This window comes from Halichoerus grypus, chromosome 9 (assembly GCF_964656455.1).
Source record: "Halichoerus grypus chromosome 9, mHalGry1.hap1.1, whole genome shotgun sequence".
NCBI lineage: Eukaryota > Metazoa > Chordata > Mammalia > Carnivora > Phocidae > Halichoerus > Halichoerus grypus.
This window is the reverse complement of record NC_135720.1, coordinates 142151013-142168028: the sequence shown is the minus strand read 5'-3', so window position 1 is coordinate 142168028 and position 17016 is coordinate 142151013. Positions and strand designations below refer to the sequence as shown.

Here is a 17016-nt window from a genome sequence, read left to right as displayed (position 1 = left end):
CAGCTACCTGTTTTGGTTAACTTTGGGATGGCTTGCACGATGGCCGCAAGCCTACCGGGCCGCGCGCAAATAGCTGGCCCTGCGCAAGTCGACCGCGGCAAGGCCCCGCGCAAGCAGCTGGTCACCAAGGCGGCCCGCAGGACAAGACCGACCTGCGCTTCCAGAGCTCGGCCGTCATGGCCCTGCAGGAGGCGTGCGAGGCCTACCTGGTGGGGCTCTTCGAGGACACCAACCTGTGCGCCATCCACGCCAAGCGCGTCACCATCATGCCCAAGGACATCCAGCTGGCGCGCCGCATCCGCGGGGAGAGGGCGTAAATTCTTTTAAGCCAGTGACCAGAGCCTTTGAACCTTATGCTCAAAGGCTCTTTTCAGAGCCAACGACCGTTTCTATGACAGATTGCTGTGTACTTGTTTTAGGTTTTTTAAATTGTGAAAGATACTGGAAAAACCAAGTGCTACCAAGTTCTTTCATAAGGTTAATTGTGTGGCTCTGAAAAGAGCAGTTAGAGTTTTCTCAACTAACTAAATTCTTACTTCTTGGCGGCCACCTTCTTGGGCTTGGCCGCTTTGGGCTTGGCTGCCTTGGGCTTCGGGGCTTTGGCCTTGGCTGGACTCCTGGCGGCCTTCTTGGGCTTGGCAGCCTTCGCCTTCTTCGGACTCTTGGCCACCTTCTTGGCGACAGCCGCCGCCGCGGGCTTCTTGGCCTTCTTGGGGGTCTTCTTGGCGCTCTTCTTGGGGGTGCTCGCCCCCGCGGCCTTCTTGGGTTTCTTGGCCGCCCCGGAGGCCCTCTTGGGCTTGGCCGCGCCCGCCTTCTTGGCTTTGGGCTTGGCTTCCCCGGAGGCCGCCTTCTTGTTGAGCTTGAAGGAGCCCGAGGCGCCGGTGCCCTTGGTCTGCACCAGGGTGCCCTTGCTCACCAGGCTCTTGAGGCCCAGCTTGATGCGGCTGTTGTTCTTCTCCACGTCGTAGCCGGCGGCCGCGAGCGCCTTCTTGAGCGCGGCCAGGGACACGCCGCTGCGCTCCTTGGAGGCGGCCACGGCCTTGGTGATGAGCTCGGACACCGGGGGCCCGGACGCCTTGCGCTTGGCGGCACCTGCCGACTTGCGGGCCTTCTTCTTGACCTGCGTTTTCTCCGCGGGAGAAGGGGCAGGAGGCACGGCAGGTGCGGTTTCAGACATGGTGCGTTTGGATTCCTGACGCTGAAAGCAGAAAAAGAGAAGGATAATAAAGTCTCGGAGTTGAGCTGCCCGGCCCTGGCGTGCGCGTGTGTATATATACAACCGCCACGCTGCGCGCTGATTGGCTCCCAGCTCAGTCCTCCAACTTGACAGCAGCCTAGTCTCAGCTCTGTCCCGGAATTGTGTTTGTTACAACCGAGGAAAGCCAAAAAAATAAAATTTCCTGTGGAGGAATCACACCGATTATATTCTATAGCGAAGCGGGACACCTCAGGCTTTGAGATCTTCATGTTTTCTTCTTCCAGTTTTTATCACGTTAGTCGCAGCTTTTTTCAAAAGCCCCCGACACTCGGAGAGATTCGCAGGTCAGAGAGACAACTTCTTGATTTTCGTTTAAAATATAAATTCTTCCCTTTGTGCTTTCCATCGCTTGCTCTCTAGTGATATTCTATACATTCTTGGCTTCTCATACATTCAACAACTGCTTAGTTCTCATGGAGATTTACCCAGAAAATCTGTTTCAAATGAAGAGAAATAACACAGGCTCTTTCTCCATTTTTCTACAAGAATGATAGTAACGGAAGCTTGGAATAACAGTTAATTCTGACAAAAACAGTCATTACTTTGAAAAAGCTTTATCATTGCTTCTTGTCCAATTTGGAGTGTTAATTTGGGGGTTTCAGGCATTCAAGATTTGTCTAGGAGAATGGGGAATGCAGCAATGTATGATCCTGCTGACATGGTTGTTGGTCCTGTAAACATAGATGGTGACAGAGGAGATCCAGAAGGGCTATAAAAGGGAGTTGGGCCCCTTTATTTGTTTAAAAAAACTTTTATTTACATTGATTTAAATGGGGGTCAGTAATTAAAATATTCATAAGCTTTGGGGTACAGAAATCTGCCATGCCTGGGGAAGATAAACTTTGGTAAACTATTAAAGTAACAGAATGAACGAATATACACATGCAACACACAAATCCTCACACACACCCACATACTTACAGAATTCACTTGAGAGAAGGGCAATTTTTGAAAAGCATGTTTTATATTCGCTACTACATTTCTTATTTATGCAAGGAGATAAAGTTGTAAGAAACACATATTAACTTATTTTTTTAAAAGATTTTATTTATTTGACAGAGACACAGTGAGAGACGCAACACAAGCAGGGGGAGTGGGAGAGGGAGAAGCAGGCTTTCCGCTGAGCAGAGAGCCCGATGCGGGGCTCGATCCCAGGACCCTGGGATCATGACCTGAGCTGAAGGCAGACGCTTAATGACTGAGCCTCCCAGGCGCCCCATATATTAACTTATTCTTAATGTTGAATAGGGAATACATTTTTGGTAGAAAGTCATTTAATTTTTATTTTCATCACTTCAAATTCTTTCTCTTTAATGTAGTATCTTTATTTTGAAACATGTAGTAATCTGTGTTCCCCTCAGATGGTAAAAGAAAGAAATGCTGGGAATACACAGAGCAAAGCCCAAGAGGTGATTCTGATCCCCTGAAAATCAAGAAATGACTGATTACTTCCTTCAGCACATCCAAATGAAACATGAAAATTAGTGTCACTGTAGGTTACATATTAACATGATTCAAATGGGAGAGATGAGGTGAGCAATCAGCTCAGTATAAATCATTCTTACTTTGTGTGTTCACTTGTTATGGGGTTTATGCATTCCTAATCCTAAAGTGGTTTTGATTCAGTCTAGTTGGTTCTGAAGCTCACTTGAAGATTATTCATTGATAGCGATGAGGAGTATGAATTACAGAGAGGCTGAGCCACGGAAGGCTGGGACAGTAGTCAGTCCATACAAGAAAGAGAAGAGCCAGAATTACAACCATGATGGGGGAGATAAAAGAGATGCAGTACCAAGAAAGAAGAGCTGTCTCTAGGCCGCGTCAACGCAGGGAGTCTCCAAGGTACTGCCCCAATCACCTTCATGGGCTCATGAGTTACCTTGATGTGGTTAACTTCCAAGCGTCTCCCTTCAGGTCTGTCCTCCTGCTTAACTGTCAGACTTGTATTTCTGGGCGCTTCTGGATATTTGCTCTTGTACCTCCGTACACCGGACTACACTCTCCCGATAATCTGTACATAACCAACCAGTCATCCATACAGTCCAGGAGATACATGGTCCATCACACAGATAACACCTTCCCGGGTCGTTTTTTCTGATCCATCCCTTCCAGGGTCATAAACTCCTTTAGGCAGATGTTGTATAAGGCCTATCCTTTGAGCTATCCTAATTTGTTGCTCTTCAGTCAGCTGAGTTGCTAGGGGAGTCTGACTCGGTGTTGGATGATAGACCAGAACTGGAACTAGTTCCTGATATGGCCATGGTGCTCCTGATCCTGCTCTGCCCCTTCACCAAAACTAGCCGTGTTGGACTGAGACTCCAGAAGCAGGGAGATGTCATCCGAAGTGGGGGATTGGAGGCAGTTCTCCATCTTCTGGGGCTAGGATGTGTGATCTGTGCACTGTTCTGACAGTCTTCCCTCTCTGTACATTTTCAAAACCCAGAGTCTTTCAAGGATCTGAAGATCCCAAAGAAGGGTTCTTGATCATTTCGGGTCATGGACTTCTTCGCATATGCTTATGGGCCCCTTCCCAGGACAATGCTTTTAAGTGCTTAAGATAATATACATAGGATCACACAGGAAAAGAATTATATTACAAAACCATTATCAAATTTATCAAAACCCCAAACCGTTGATGTGTTAACAGATGTGTTTCTTTATTAATCCATTAAAGTCAAAGATTGCCCTAGTGAGCAAGAATTACCACAGTGTAGTAGGAATGACGTGTCTAAATGGTATTGGAAACACTGAGAGCTTAAGCCGCCCGGGATACGCACAAGCCCAGGTCCCGCCCATCACCCTGGTTGCTGCCTGTATTCATAAATGCAGGAAGTGCTAAGGTTCAGTTGGGGGATAGTAGAGCTGGAATTTTTGTTCTATACAAGTTCCTAGATGCCCTGCATCCTGTCACGGTTTCCAAGGGAAGAACCCCCGTCAGGAATTTGTCCCCATGCACCATAAACTCAGAAAACAGCTTTGATGAACTAGGTCCTCCTCACAGACCCTGGAGGAGAAGCCAGATCTCAGCAATTCAACTGGAACTCCTCAATGAGGAGTGTTTATTATTTCAAGGAGTTCTCGAAAGAAAGTTGTGCAAACCAGGATGCTCTGTTAGGCTCAGCAGTTTAGAGGGGTGACTACTGAGGGGAGGAGCTGAGAGCATAATGTTGAGTGTTTATTTGCAGATAGTAAAGACTTGACATGGATTATCCGTTTTAAACTCCAGTGCTCTGTAACTTAGCCTTTCTTATACATTTGAAAAGAAAAACCCGAGGCCAGACTGCCCGAGGTCATAGGGCGGCCAGGCCGCCGGCTGTCCCCAGAGCTGGCTCTCGGCTCTGCGCGCGGCTGCAGCATAGAACGCGGCGGCGGAAACCGCGCGGGCCCCGAGCGGTGCGTCACCAAGCACACGCTCCAAGCACCAACGTGACACTCCCGGCAGAGCACGGTTCTCGTCACTTTGGGACACACGCGTTTACCAACGTTCAGCGCGGCCTTCAGTGAGGTGGGACCTGATCTGGCTTTGAAGCGCTGAACGTTATGCTGAGTTCCCCCCGCAGGGCTGCGTCCCCGCGAGCCTTCCTTAGGGAAGCAGACACCGATCTCTCGGTGAGACACAGGGACACTTAGCAACAGACTATGATGAGCTCCAGGGTTTATTTCAAGCGTCTCCTGGGGACAGCAGCGAGTAGTGACTCGAGACTCTGGGGCTGTCCGGGCGACGGGAAGGACAACGGGAGGCTTCTTTGCGGAAAGCGTGTGCGTCGGTGCCCCGCGTGGTGGCTGCCAGTGTTGCAGGCACACGCCGCACTGACGCCCCCGCGGGAGGATTTGGGGGATGACTCCCCGCCCCCACCCGGGACGGACTATGGCTTCGGGCGCCCCGCCTGCCGGCTGCGCAGAGCGCCGAGCAGAGAGAACGAGGCAGTGGGCGGGAGCTGGGGGTGGTGACCGCCCCTGCGCTCGCGGTTTCCAAACAGGTCCGGCGCGTTGCTATAAAAGGGCTGAGCGGCGCCGCGGCCCGCAGTGTCTGGCCGGCTCAGGAGAGTGTTGTTCGCCATGTCCGGCCGCGGCAAGGGCGGGAAGGGCCTGGGCAAGGGCGGCGCCAAGCGGCACCGCAAGGTGCTGCGCGACAACATCCAGGGCATCACCAAGCCCGCCATCCGGCGGCTGGCCCGGCGCGGCGGCGTCAAGCGCATCTCCGGCCTCATCTACGAGGAGACCCGCGGGGTGCTCAAGGTGTTCCTGGAGAACGTGATCCGGGACGCCGTCACCTACACGGAGCACGCCAAGCGCAAGACGGTCACGGCCATGGACGTGGTCTACGCGCTCAAGCGCCAGGGCCGCACCCTCTACGGCTTCGGGGGCTGAGCGTTCCCGTCTCCCCACCGGAGCACCGCGATTCTCAACCAAAGGCCCTTTTCAGGGCCACCTATCTAGTCGCCAAAGGGTTGCTCACTTTTTTTTTTGCATGTTTCATTTTATTCTGGCGTTGGTGTTGGTAGTGTTCCTAATTTGTAAGTCACATTATTTTTGTTGATTTGTTTGTATGTTGTCATAGTCAACTGTCCCCACATCTTCAAATTTGATGCTTTATGCTCATCAGTTTGGTGAGAGGTGGTATGGGGGAGATCGCATGTTTGCTTCTCAACTGCGTTCCATCCAGTACTTTTAAAGATTCAGAGAAATTTTAATGTATTTGGGACAAATGTCATTATAAGGGTTTATATTTTAACAAGTGTCTGGGCTTATCGTCTCAATCTTAGACTTAATAGGTCACTTCCTTTCAGTTACAGGGAGGGCCCTATTGTCTGCATGCAGCACATCCTTACTGATCTGTCCTTTCAAACCCAGGCCTTCAGGATTCAAATCCCTCCTTTAGGCATCAGCAGTGAGAAATTAAGGTAGCAGTCCTCAAGTGCGTTAGCCCTTTCTTGTCCTTTGGTACTGTAAACATGGCAGAGACCGCCTGCTTAGTACTTTGTGGTGTCATCCTAATGTGTTTGGTTTTGTGAAGCATCTTAGGGGTTCATTGTGGGGTAGCCTGGCCTTTTTCCATAAAAAATTTGTTCACTTGAACATAATAAAGGCGTAGCTGGGCAGATGGCTTTCTACCCTTAGGCAACATGTCCTGGCTTTATCTGGCAGCAGAGGTAAGAATGAGCCTAAGATCAAGAAAAGTCAGAAGTCACTCCCAGGTCTGGGCTTTAAAACCTTCTTCACTTTTCCCACCAATTAAGAAGGTGATCTTGTTTGATCTAGCAGACATCAGGTCCTAGGGGACAGCAAAACGACTTGAAGGAAAAAGAGTCCTGGATTGATCAGGAGGAGGAGAGTTGCCCCCTCAGAGCTGGATTAATCACAGTGGATCTGTCCTGTGTGACAGGAATAACTGTCTTAAAGCTTGAAAGTCCAAACTGACTCAATCTCACATGATTTGGAGGTAAATAAAAACAGTGAGAGGTTTATTTTCAGCCTGATTCAGGAAGAAGTCCATGAATTTTTCTACAGGCCCATCGAAACTGTCTTCCATCACCAGTCTTGGTAAATATACTAACAAGTTCTAGGTATGTAATAGTCTATGTCATTGAGCAAATCATAGATTAAGTTTACAAGTTCCCAATATCCCCTTAGAAATAAAAAAAGAAACTGGAAACCTTGTACAGAAGGATGCTTAGTCTTTGTGTTTGTGTTGTCTTTGTTCAGGTCACTTGGCCTCTCTGTGTCTCTGTTTTCTCGTCTGTAAAATGGGGATAACAGTAGTAGCTACCTTATGGGTTTGGGGTGAATAAAATCAAAGCATTTTGTCCAGTGCGTGGCACATGGTAAACTCTCTATGTTTTCTCTTTTATTATTATTACTGTTACTATTATTGTTATTCTCCATGAAATTAGAGAGGCCCAGAAAAAAAAGAAGGGGACTTTTAACCCATGAAGACATACTCTTAAAGTCTTGAACTGTCATTTTCTATCTTTGTCGTCTGTGACAAATCACTAACCACTCTTCCCTCATAGGTAATGTGAGGATAATTTAATATTTTTTTGTGTCACTGAGTGAGACAATGGAGGATAAGTAATGTGACCATAGCATGAGTTTACATATATCCCTGAGAAGTTGCAAGTGAATTAATGAACGTTTTGTGGATCTATTCATAAAAACTCAATTCCAGATTATTTAAACAAAATAAACTCTCTTGAAGGAGATGTTCTCCTACCACCCTTACAAAATTGCCGAGAAGGCAGGACTTTCTGTTTTGTTGCTTTTCCTAGTTTCTAGGAAAGCAAATCTAATTGATCCAGCTGGGGAGATGCCACCATCAATCATACATGATGACCCAAGAGAAGGGGAACAACGTAGTGGGGACACTTCGAGCTCAGGTAAGAGGGAATACTCCTGAAGCTGTCCCCCAAATCTGGGTTATTCTTTATTACTTATAATCAGAGTTTCCAGAGAGATCCATTTACCATATGCAAAGGTCACTGTCTGTTCTCATCTCAATAGCCATCACAGCAGGCTGTCTGCGACCTCCTTCCTGAAACACTATTTTCTTGACTTCTGTGACTCTACTCCCCTGGTTTTCTTCCTCACTATTTGGCTGCCTTCTTTCTCTCTCTAAAGTTTGGAGCGCTTCCTTATTCTTTCTGCATGGGTAAATGCCTGTTTCAATGTGTGCCAACAATAAAATTTCTATTTTCAAACTCTCCAAAATTTCTATGTTCAGTCCCCAAGTTGTTCTGATTTCCAGACTCACATGTACAACAACGCACTTGACCCTCCGATGGAATGCTTAAGGGGATTTAAACATTGTCATGTCCCAGATTCTGAATCCTCATCCTGTCCTATAATTCTGCATCATTCATCCAAGAATTTCAGCAGTGCTTGTAAGGTGTGGGTAGGCATATAACCTGGAGACACATTGTCTGGCTTTAACCTCAGCTCCACACCTTGCTCATCCCTAGTCAACTAGAAGACAGAATAGTTGTGTCTAGATACTGTGGATGTTGAGAGGACGAAGTGAGCTAGCCTTTGGAAAGAGCTTGGCACAATCTCTTAAACACATGTAAAGTGCTCAGTAAATGTCAGCTACATGTCTCTTCACCCATGAAACCTGGTTCATAAAGAAATTCTTTGGACTTTCTCCTCCCAGAGGACTTACAATAATTTCACCAGGGTTATTGCAATAATCTTTCCATTCTTTCTTCTGCTTGTTTTTACCTTTAATCCCACAAATACCATTTTCCACACAGCAGCCTGAGTGCTTTCAAATTCTAAGAGTTTCTCAGGACACAATAAAAATCTAGATGCCTTCTTTGGCCCATAAGATCCAACATGTTCAGGCATCCATTTAACCCCCAGCCCTGTCTCTTACTTAACACCTTACCTTTGCTTACAAGGCTTCCAGCTCACAGCACTTCCAACCTTGAGCACAAACTCCTCCCTGCCCTAGAGCTTTGTTGTACCATCAGTTCCTTGGCCTGGAATTTGTATCCCCAAATGAGGGTCGTTGGTTCCCTCATCAGGAGCACCACCTAGTCAGCATCGGGGCACCTGTTTTAGTTCAAATAATTTCATAGTGAGAACTCCTATTTGAAATGATGGAGTTGAGGAATCAGTGTGTCTATGATCTCTCCTCTCCCACTAGGATCTCAGCCCCTGAGAGCAGTCTCTTGTCTGTCATGCTTACTGCTCTAGCTTAATGCCTCACACAGACGAAATCATCAGTATTTGACAAAAAGGGCATTGCTTCAACTGTCCTCTGATTTTTCTTTCTTCATTTTTAAAAAATGATTTTATTTATTTATTAGAGAGAGGGAGTGGGGTGGGGCAGAGAGAGAGGGCAAAGCAGACTTCCTGCTGAGCAGGGAGCCCGAAGCGGGGCTCAATCCCAGGGTCCTGAGATCATGACCTGAGCCGAAGGCAGACACTTAACCGACTGAGCGGCCCAGGTGCGCCTGGCTTTGCTTTCCTCATATCCCATAACCTCATCTTTACCACCAGAAACGTCCACACAGGAAGGGGCTTTGGTTAGCTTGTTCTCCATGTATCAGATGTTCTGGAAGCTTAGTAGCCAGAAGCAGCATTTGTATCTGTGGGAACTTGTTAGAAAGTCAAGTTCCCAGATTTCCCCCAGAGCTGATGAGACAGAAACCCTGGGAGTGGGGCCAGCAAGCTGTCCTCTAACAAGCCTCCAGGTGATTTCGATGCACACTCAGTTAGAAGCACTGCTCCATATCCTCAGGACATGATTCCGTGCTTGGCATTTGAGTATGAATGAACCAGATGGATGCTCCTTCTTTCTGCCTAGAAGGCCTGGGTATCAGGCTGGGAGGGCCACTTCCCCTCCTTCTTCCTAAGAGCCTCAGTTTCGTTCCGGTCTCCCCCTCCTCGTTGCCTTGTGCTCCAGGGAAGGCCGACTTTCCCTCTAGTCTCAGGGATCAGGTCCTGATTCTACCACACTAGTCCTGAGGGTCCCAGCCTCTTAGTAATGATTAGTTTGGGGCTGGGAATACAGCCAGTTCCTTGTGGCTCTGAGAGTCTTTAACAGTGCAGATCAGCTTCCCCAATAACGTTTTGATTGAGCTGAAAAGTGAGTTGTTGATTTAAGAAAACTGTGTGTGTGTTTGTGTGTTGGGGATAAAGGTGGAATCGGGCACTTCAGGAAGAGAATATTTGCAAAGGCCTGGAGGCTGGAGAGGTCTCGGGGAATTCCAAAAAGTGTGAAAAAGCAAAAAATGAAACAAACAAACAAGCATAGGAGAAACAAAGAACAGGAGGAAAAGAATTCTCTGAGGTTTGGTGTGAGTTTTCTGTAAGGGGTAGGCTACAGCCCTTGATTTCTGATTTCGTGCAGTAGGGGGATCACTGGGAGGCACTGAGAGGAATCATGCATGATCAGGTTGCTTTCTGACACAACTGCTCTCCCTGTGGAATGAAAAGTAGATTCACTATGGACAGAGGAGTTTTACTACCATCTCAAACTGAAATCAAGATGATCAGAAAAAGTTGAAGTGCAGCTGTAATTTGGCAGCCTGAAAACAGATTCTTGTTTCTTGGTGCTTATTTTGCCTTTTTGAGAGAATAGAGGGAGACTAGACAGATTGGCTGGAAAGCTGGCTATGAGTTTCTGGAGGACAGAGTTAGCTATTCTGGGGTGCATTTGGGTTTCCATTTACAGGTGAGGTGCCGGCAAGCCAATCTTTCTCACCTAAGTTCCAGAAAGAAGCCCCTCTGTCACAGTGCCTGGAGAAATGAGGGAAGGAGACAAATCCTGCTTTTACGTTTCAGGGTGTAGGCTCTTTGGCATCATGTGATCACAGACCAGAGCCTTTCAGACCTTGGTGTCCAGCATCAGAATGTTAACACTCACATGCTGAGTGCACGTTTCCTGCTCTCCACCCTCTGACGCACCTTGGGTCCCTGTCTTTTTCTCTGGGACCTCCCCACACACAGCTGCTCAAGGGAGCTGGGGGGCAAGAACTGGAGACAGGACAGGTGGACGGCTTGGAAGGAGACCCGCAAGTGACAGGAAAGGGCGGACTGGGGGCTGCCGAGCCGGCCTTCTTATTCCGGGGCTGTACTAGGGAGGAGACCGTGGCGGGTCATCTGCGAGTCAGGCGGGAGGGGGGAGACGAATGCATTCTTAACTAACCATCAAGTGCAGTGACGATCGCCTTTTCAGAGCAGCCTAAGAAGGAAGGCGACAAGGCACGATGAAAAAGTGGTAAGAACCTGTGTCCCTCCTGGAGAGCTGCAGCCGCCAACACACACTTAAAGCCCTGGAACAGACGCTCGGCCAGGACCCTACCGGCCCCGGGAAGCGGGCGGGCGAGGGGGAGGGGAGGAGCGGAGCGACACAAAGAGCCCGGGGCGCGAGCCTGGCGACACCGGAACAGGAAGTCCCGCCTTTCGCCGGCGGGCTTTTCAAATGTCACGGTGGCTGCGTACGCTCCGTAGGGTGACACTCGACAAAAGGCGGAGCCCGGAGACTCCGCGGCCGTTTGAGGAGCTTGTAGAGTCGGCGCCAGCAGCCAGCGCGCCCGAGGACACGTTCGGGAGGGGAGCGGGAGCCCCGCGGGCTGGGGGAGGGAGCGCCAGCCGGCCCGGTGCCCGGTCGTCCCCGCGGCTGGGGCCCTCGCCACGCACCGGTCACGGCTGTCAGAGCCACAGGCGGGGAGCGTCACCCCCGAGAACGGGCGACGGGCGATCGAGTCCCCAGTGTCCCCATTAACCCGAGTGAACACCAAGCCGAGGCCGCAGCGCGCGGCAGTGCACAGCTCTGCTGGTGAAATTATGTGGCTCTGAAAAGAGCCTTTGGGTTTGACTGTGCCTCGGAAGACACACTCACTTGGAGCTGGTGTACTTGGTGACGGCCTTGGTGCCCTCGGACACGGCGTGCTTGGCCAGCTCCCCGGGCAGCAGCAGGCGCACGGCCGTCTGGATCTCCCGCGACGTGATGGTCGAGCGCTTGTTGTAATGCGCCAGGCGGGACGCCTCGCCCGCGATGCGCTCGAAGATGTCGTTGACGAACGAGTTCATGATGCCCATGGCCTTGGACGAGATGCCCGTGTCGGGGTGCACCTGCTTCAGCACCTTGTACACGTACACCGAGTAGCTCTCCTTGCGGCTGCGCTTGCGCTTCTTGCCGTCCTTCTTCTGCGCCTTGGTCACCGCCTTCTTGGAGCCCTTCTTCGGGGCCGGGGCCGACTTGGCGGGCTCGGGCATCCTGACCGCGCTTTCTTCTGACAGAACAGAAAATGGAGTCCGCCTCCCGGTCCTGCCTATTTGTAGGCAATCGTATGCAAATGAAGAATGCGCTTTGCGACCGCTGATTCGTCGACTAGTGGTGTGGCCTGCAGGCTCATGATTGGCTCGAGCTCTACTCTCCCATTGGTCAGAGCCTGAGAGCAGTTTCCCCAGATCAGCCTGGAGGCTTTAGTCTAGTTGAAGTTTTTATGAAAAGAAGTTCTGATTAGTAATAGCAATGCGGATTAATTTGTGGATTAACTTTCAATATTAGAAATCACGTTCTCTTGTGTTTTGAAATGCCAGGGAGGTATCCTAGTGTATAACATGTTCAGTTTATTTTATATTGTAGTGATTCAGGACAGGCCACTGCCCTTTCAATGTGCCTCTTTAGCATGTGCGTTATTTTGAGTTGAAGGCACTTGACACCCTGCAGACTTAAGAAATTTTTATCCCTCTCTTAACCATAGAGAAGAATCTAAATTTGGGGGGGGGGGTCTTCTCTGAATAAGGGTTACTAACAGAGATAAATTTTATCCGAGTGACCCATCTCTATGGCAGGGCAGTCATCTAATTACCAAACATCGGCTCTTCTCTTTGCCATATGACGTGCATTCTTTTCCTCTGAAATCTCAAACTCCCACCCTCCTTCCCCTAGTTTAGAATCACATATATATACCTCATTTTGTTTGTCTTGGGAATTTCCATGTCTTTGTGGATTCCCCATATGTACAGTATAAAGTTGGTTTTCTCTCGTTAATTTTTTAATGTCAAGCTTCAAGGAGCTTTGAGGGGACAGGAATGCTTGCTCCCCAACAGTTGGCATAGTTGGCAGGATACTTTAACTCAGTGGATACTGCATGCCCCAGACACTGCAGCAGCTTAGAGACCCTGGGACATCTGCCACATAGCTGGGACCAGGTAAGATTTACCCTGTCAGCCTCTTCCAATCTCTGTGGAATCTGATGGAGCAAGTGTGGTGAGAGTTCTTTTCTCTCTTTCTAAATTTAGATTAGCAGGAGAAAATATTTGTGGAACTAGTTACTTGGGCTAAGTGACTCTGCTTAATTTGGCGGAGTACTCTTTAGTAACTAACTGATCCTTTTTCTCCCATATATGTTCTCTGTTTTCCTTTGCATCTTCTGTGTTTTTTGTGGTCTGTTGCTAAGGGACTTCTTAGAAGGCAATGCCCCATAATTTGTGGGCATGGGTTGAGCACTTGAAAGCTGTTAGAGAGCTGGCTAGCTCAGAAAGACTCCCAAGATAGGATACGTTGGTCACGGAAAGGGTTATATTGACACTAGGTCACCCCCAACCTCAAGTAATCTCCGTGTAGTGCACTATAAAACAACACACAGTCCCAACCCCACAGCAAATACTTCCTGGGTATCAGTGTGGTTCCAGGAGACCCAAGGCTTAAATCTGTTAATATTTTCCTTTTGTCTTCTTCTATGTCCTAAGAGCTTGGCTTTTGACTAATGTGAATATTCTCTTTGGTCTCCACCATCTGGAGGGTTCACTTACCAGGGTGCACTTTGATGGCCAGTCTAATAGATTGGGGATCAGATTTTCTCTCTGTCCAGCTGTGTCACCTCTCAGGGTGCTTGTCATGAGAGGTTCCAGCCCATAGGAATCTTTGTTGTTTCAACATTCCTTGCTTGGTGGTGCTGGAAAGTCCCATTCCAGAAGCGCCCACCTGGTATCACAGATTAGTGGGTGTGTGACTGGAGATGTGTCATGTTTTCGTGCGACACCAGAGACATTCACTATACCATCCTTACCATCTGTGCAATGAAAGCTTTTGCTTTCTTAGACCAATTTCATAAGTAAAATTTTGGAATGGTGGAGGGTGTGGGCTGAATCATCTGTGCCCTCTCTGGACACGTACTGTGTCTTTGGTTAAGCCATTAAAAGGCTTATTGGTTTAAATCACTGTTAATAGATCCTACTTATCAATGGTGACACAATGGATCCTTTATTTATTTTTACAATGGATCCTTTAAATTGGCTGTATATATATATATATATATATATATATATATATATATATATATATAATATATATATCTCTCAGCTGTTTTATAATGGCTCACCTTAGGGACTCCATTGACAAAATAAAAGAACAGAAATCAGACACAAGATAAAAAGAAATGTCCACAACCAATGTAAATTCTCATTAAAATTTGGCTGCATCTGCCTATTTTAATTCCTCTTTCCTACAAGATCTACAGAGATCACTCTGGCCTAATCTCTAGGTTCAAAGTATATAGGTTGCTCAGGTAAATGCTGAAAGCCAGAAAAAGAGTTTAACAAAAAGCAGCAGGAGACTAGCAATAAGGGTCGCTTTGCTCCTGCCTACCTGGGCTCTGTAGTCAGCTTCTGCCAAGCCTCAAGCATTCCTATACAATGCCCTTTGCAGGAGTATCCTAGAACCACTGCCCTCCCTGCCCTCCCCGCACCCATAACACAACAACAAAATCATGTCTCCCTGCACAACAGCAGAGCTTTTAAATTATAAAGCCCCTTTACCTCTACTTTCAAAAGATCCTACCAAATTTAGAGAGGAATTAGAAAGATTATTTGACTATATTCACAACTTTGTCTTCTGAGGAAATATATAACCAAAATATCACCTAGGCCATCCTATAAATGATTTGCAAAATGCCAATATTTAAGAGCTAAAAGAAGCCAAGTTTAAATTGTGTACCCAGAAAAAGAAGGCTTTTGTTAAAATGCTTTAGATAGACTACAAAGGTATAAATATTTTGGTTTCCATTCTAGTTAAAATTTTCTGTGATATAAAGAAGCAAATTCAGGGGCACCTGGGTGGCTCAGTTGGTTAAGCGACTGCCTTCAGCTCAGGTCATAATCCTGGAGTCCCGGGATCGAGTCCCACATCGGGCTCCCTGCTCGGCAGGGAGTCTGCTTCTCCCTCTGACCCTCCCCCCTCTCATGCTCTCTCTCTCTCATTCTCTCTCTCAAATAAATAAATAAAATCTTTAAAGAAGCAAATTCAGTTAAAAAGATGGGCCAATCCCTTGATATTCAGACTATAATCCAGTTCTTCTGTCCTTATTTTACAAATCTCTACAAAAAATCTCTACAACTCTAGAAACAAGTTAAAGCCCTCCTATCTTTACCAATCTCCAAACCTTGCATATTCCTTTCAAAATGTTTGTGGATATTATTTAAAAAAATAGGATATTGGAACAAAATTGTTCTGGATTTTAAAAGGGGGGGGAGTAAGTTTCTAAATAGCAATTACCCTGAAACTCTAGGAAAAAATGTCTTTGCTTTCTTTCTCTGTCCCTTGAAATTATAAATCTTATCATGTCTTTGAAATGTAAACACATCCCACAATCTCCTGAGACTGAATTTAGAATAGAAAAGAAAAGGGGGTGGGGGGGGCTGGGGGTGTGGGGGAGTAGGTGAGGGTGGGTGGAGAAAGAGGGCTTTTTAAAGTGCAAACTTCTGTAAGGGCTTTTATGCCTAGACTACAGCACCTACAATAACATGCAGAAATGCTCCAAATATGCACCTTCGAGAAAACTTACATACACTCTCTCTGCCTTTTTTTTTTTTTAAGATTTTATTTATTTATTTGACATTGAGAGAGATAGTGAGAGAGGGAACACAAGAGGGGGGAGTGGGGGAGGGAGAAACAGACTCCCCGCGGGAGCAGGGAGCGGGATGCGGGGCTCGATCCCAGGACGCTGGGATCATGACCTGAGCCGAAGGCAGACGCTTGAGGACTGAGCCACCCAGGCGCCCGTCTCTGATTTTGATATAAATTTTCTACTTCCATCTTCTCTACGATCCAGGAGCCAGTCTTTTTGACATGCAAACTTTAGGGAAAGGTTTTTCATAAAAGTAGATAGTTAGATAGATGGAACTATTTAAAAATTGGGCCTCGGGGTGACTGGGTGGCTCAGTTGGCTAAGTGTCTGACTCTTGATTTTAGCTCAGGTCATGATCTCAGGGTCGTGATTTTGAGTCTGGCATTGGGCTCTGAGCTCAGTGTGGAGTCTGTTTGAGATTCTCTCCCTCCGTCTTCCTCTGCCCCTCCTAACGCTTGATCTCTCTAAAATAAATACATAAATCTTAAAAAAAAAAAAAATTGAGCCTATACTGTCCTCTCCACAAATATCCAAATTTTGTTTATATCTTGTCTGTATTTTGTGGTGTGAGTGTGTCCATGTATGTTTTAATGTGAGATATTTTCTCTACCTCTGGATGGTATTGCTATAATTAATATGTAGAAGAACTCTATTTAGTTTGTTTGAAGGCACATGCTTATAAAGATTGGGCATTCTAACATCCAGAAAGTTAGAAACTAATCCAAATCTTTTTTAAATTCATGTAATCTGGGAAAATATTTGGTATTAAAGCTAAATTAAGTTTGTTGGTTTAATTAAAATGGACATGTTTTTAGAGTTATCACCATTAAACATAAAATTTTTATTCTGCTTTTGTTTACTAAAAGTCAAATAAGTTCAGGGTATTTCTGTTGCAAAATTTGTCAGAAAGAAAAAAGCTTAGAATAATGGTTGATTCTGTCTAATGCCTCATGATGTTTTTGTGGGTAGTCTACACATAATTGTTAAAAGTAGTAAATTAAATAGATGTAAATAAAATAAAAAGTTTTGTAGGTAAACTTGTAAATAGCTTCCAAAGTCTTTGGAAAGCTAAAATTTTATAGTTTTGCTAAGTCAAATGATGAGTAAAGTTAAGCTTGTTGATAATCTAGATCTCTTCTGAATAAGATAAAATAATGAAACATTAAGTACTGAACATGTTTATCTACTTTTGTTTTATTATAGAGAAACTAAAGATGAATTTGGGTCTGTTAATAAACATATTTTATGCTTTACTGAAAGATCGTATTATAAAAAATACATGTTTCTAAAAATAATGAAACAGATTCATAAATTTGCCAATCTGAAGAGTTCTGTTGTAACAGTTCACAATTGCTTACTAGTTTTCACTAGAAATTAAGGTTTTTAAGTATTAAGAAT

The 17016-nt window shown here is 46.4% G+C and overlaps 3 protein-coding genes across 3 annotated transcripts; 1 reads left to right on the top strand and 2 right to left on the bottom strand.

Annotated features, from left to right (window-relative positions):
- Nucleotides 1-532: 532 nt before the first annotated feature.
- On the bottom strand, nt 533-1204 carry LOC118548394 (histone H1.3-like). Its single transcript, XM_036112320.2, has one exon. The coding sequence runs from the start codon at nt 1175-1177 to the stop codon at nt 533-535; it is 645 nt and encodes a 214-aa protein (XP_035968213.1). The 5' UTR covers nt 1178-1204.
- Nucleotides 1205-5260: 4056 nt separating this feature from the next.
- On the top strand, nt 5261-7966 carry LOC118548432 (histone H4). Its single transcript, XM_078055783.1, has one exon. The coding sequence runs from the start codon at nt 5318-5320 to the stop codon at nt 5627-5629; it is 312 nt and encodes a 103-aa protein (XP_077911909.1). The 5' UTR covers nt 5261-5317; the 3' UTR covers nt 5630-7966.
- Nucleotides 7967-9059: 1093 nt separating this feature from the next.
- On the bottom strand, nt 9060-12001 carry LOC118548418 (histone H2B type 1-C/E/F/G/I). Its single transcript, XM_078055782.1, has one exon. It carries the CDS (start codon nt 11978-11980, stop codon nt 11600-11602), a length of 381 nt encoding a protein of 126 aa, XP_077911908.1. The 5' UTR covers nt 11981-12001; the 3' UTR covers nt 9060-11599.
- Nucleotides 12002-17016: the final 5015 nt, after the last annotated feature.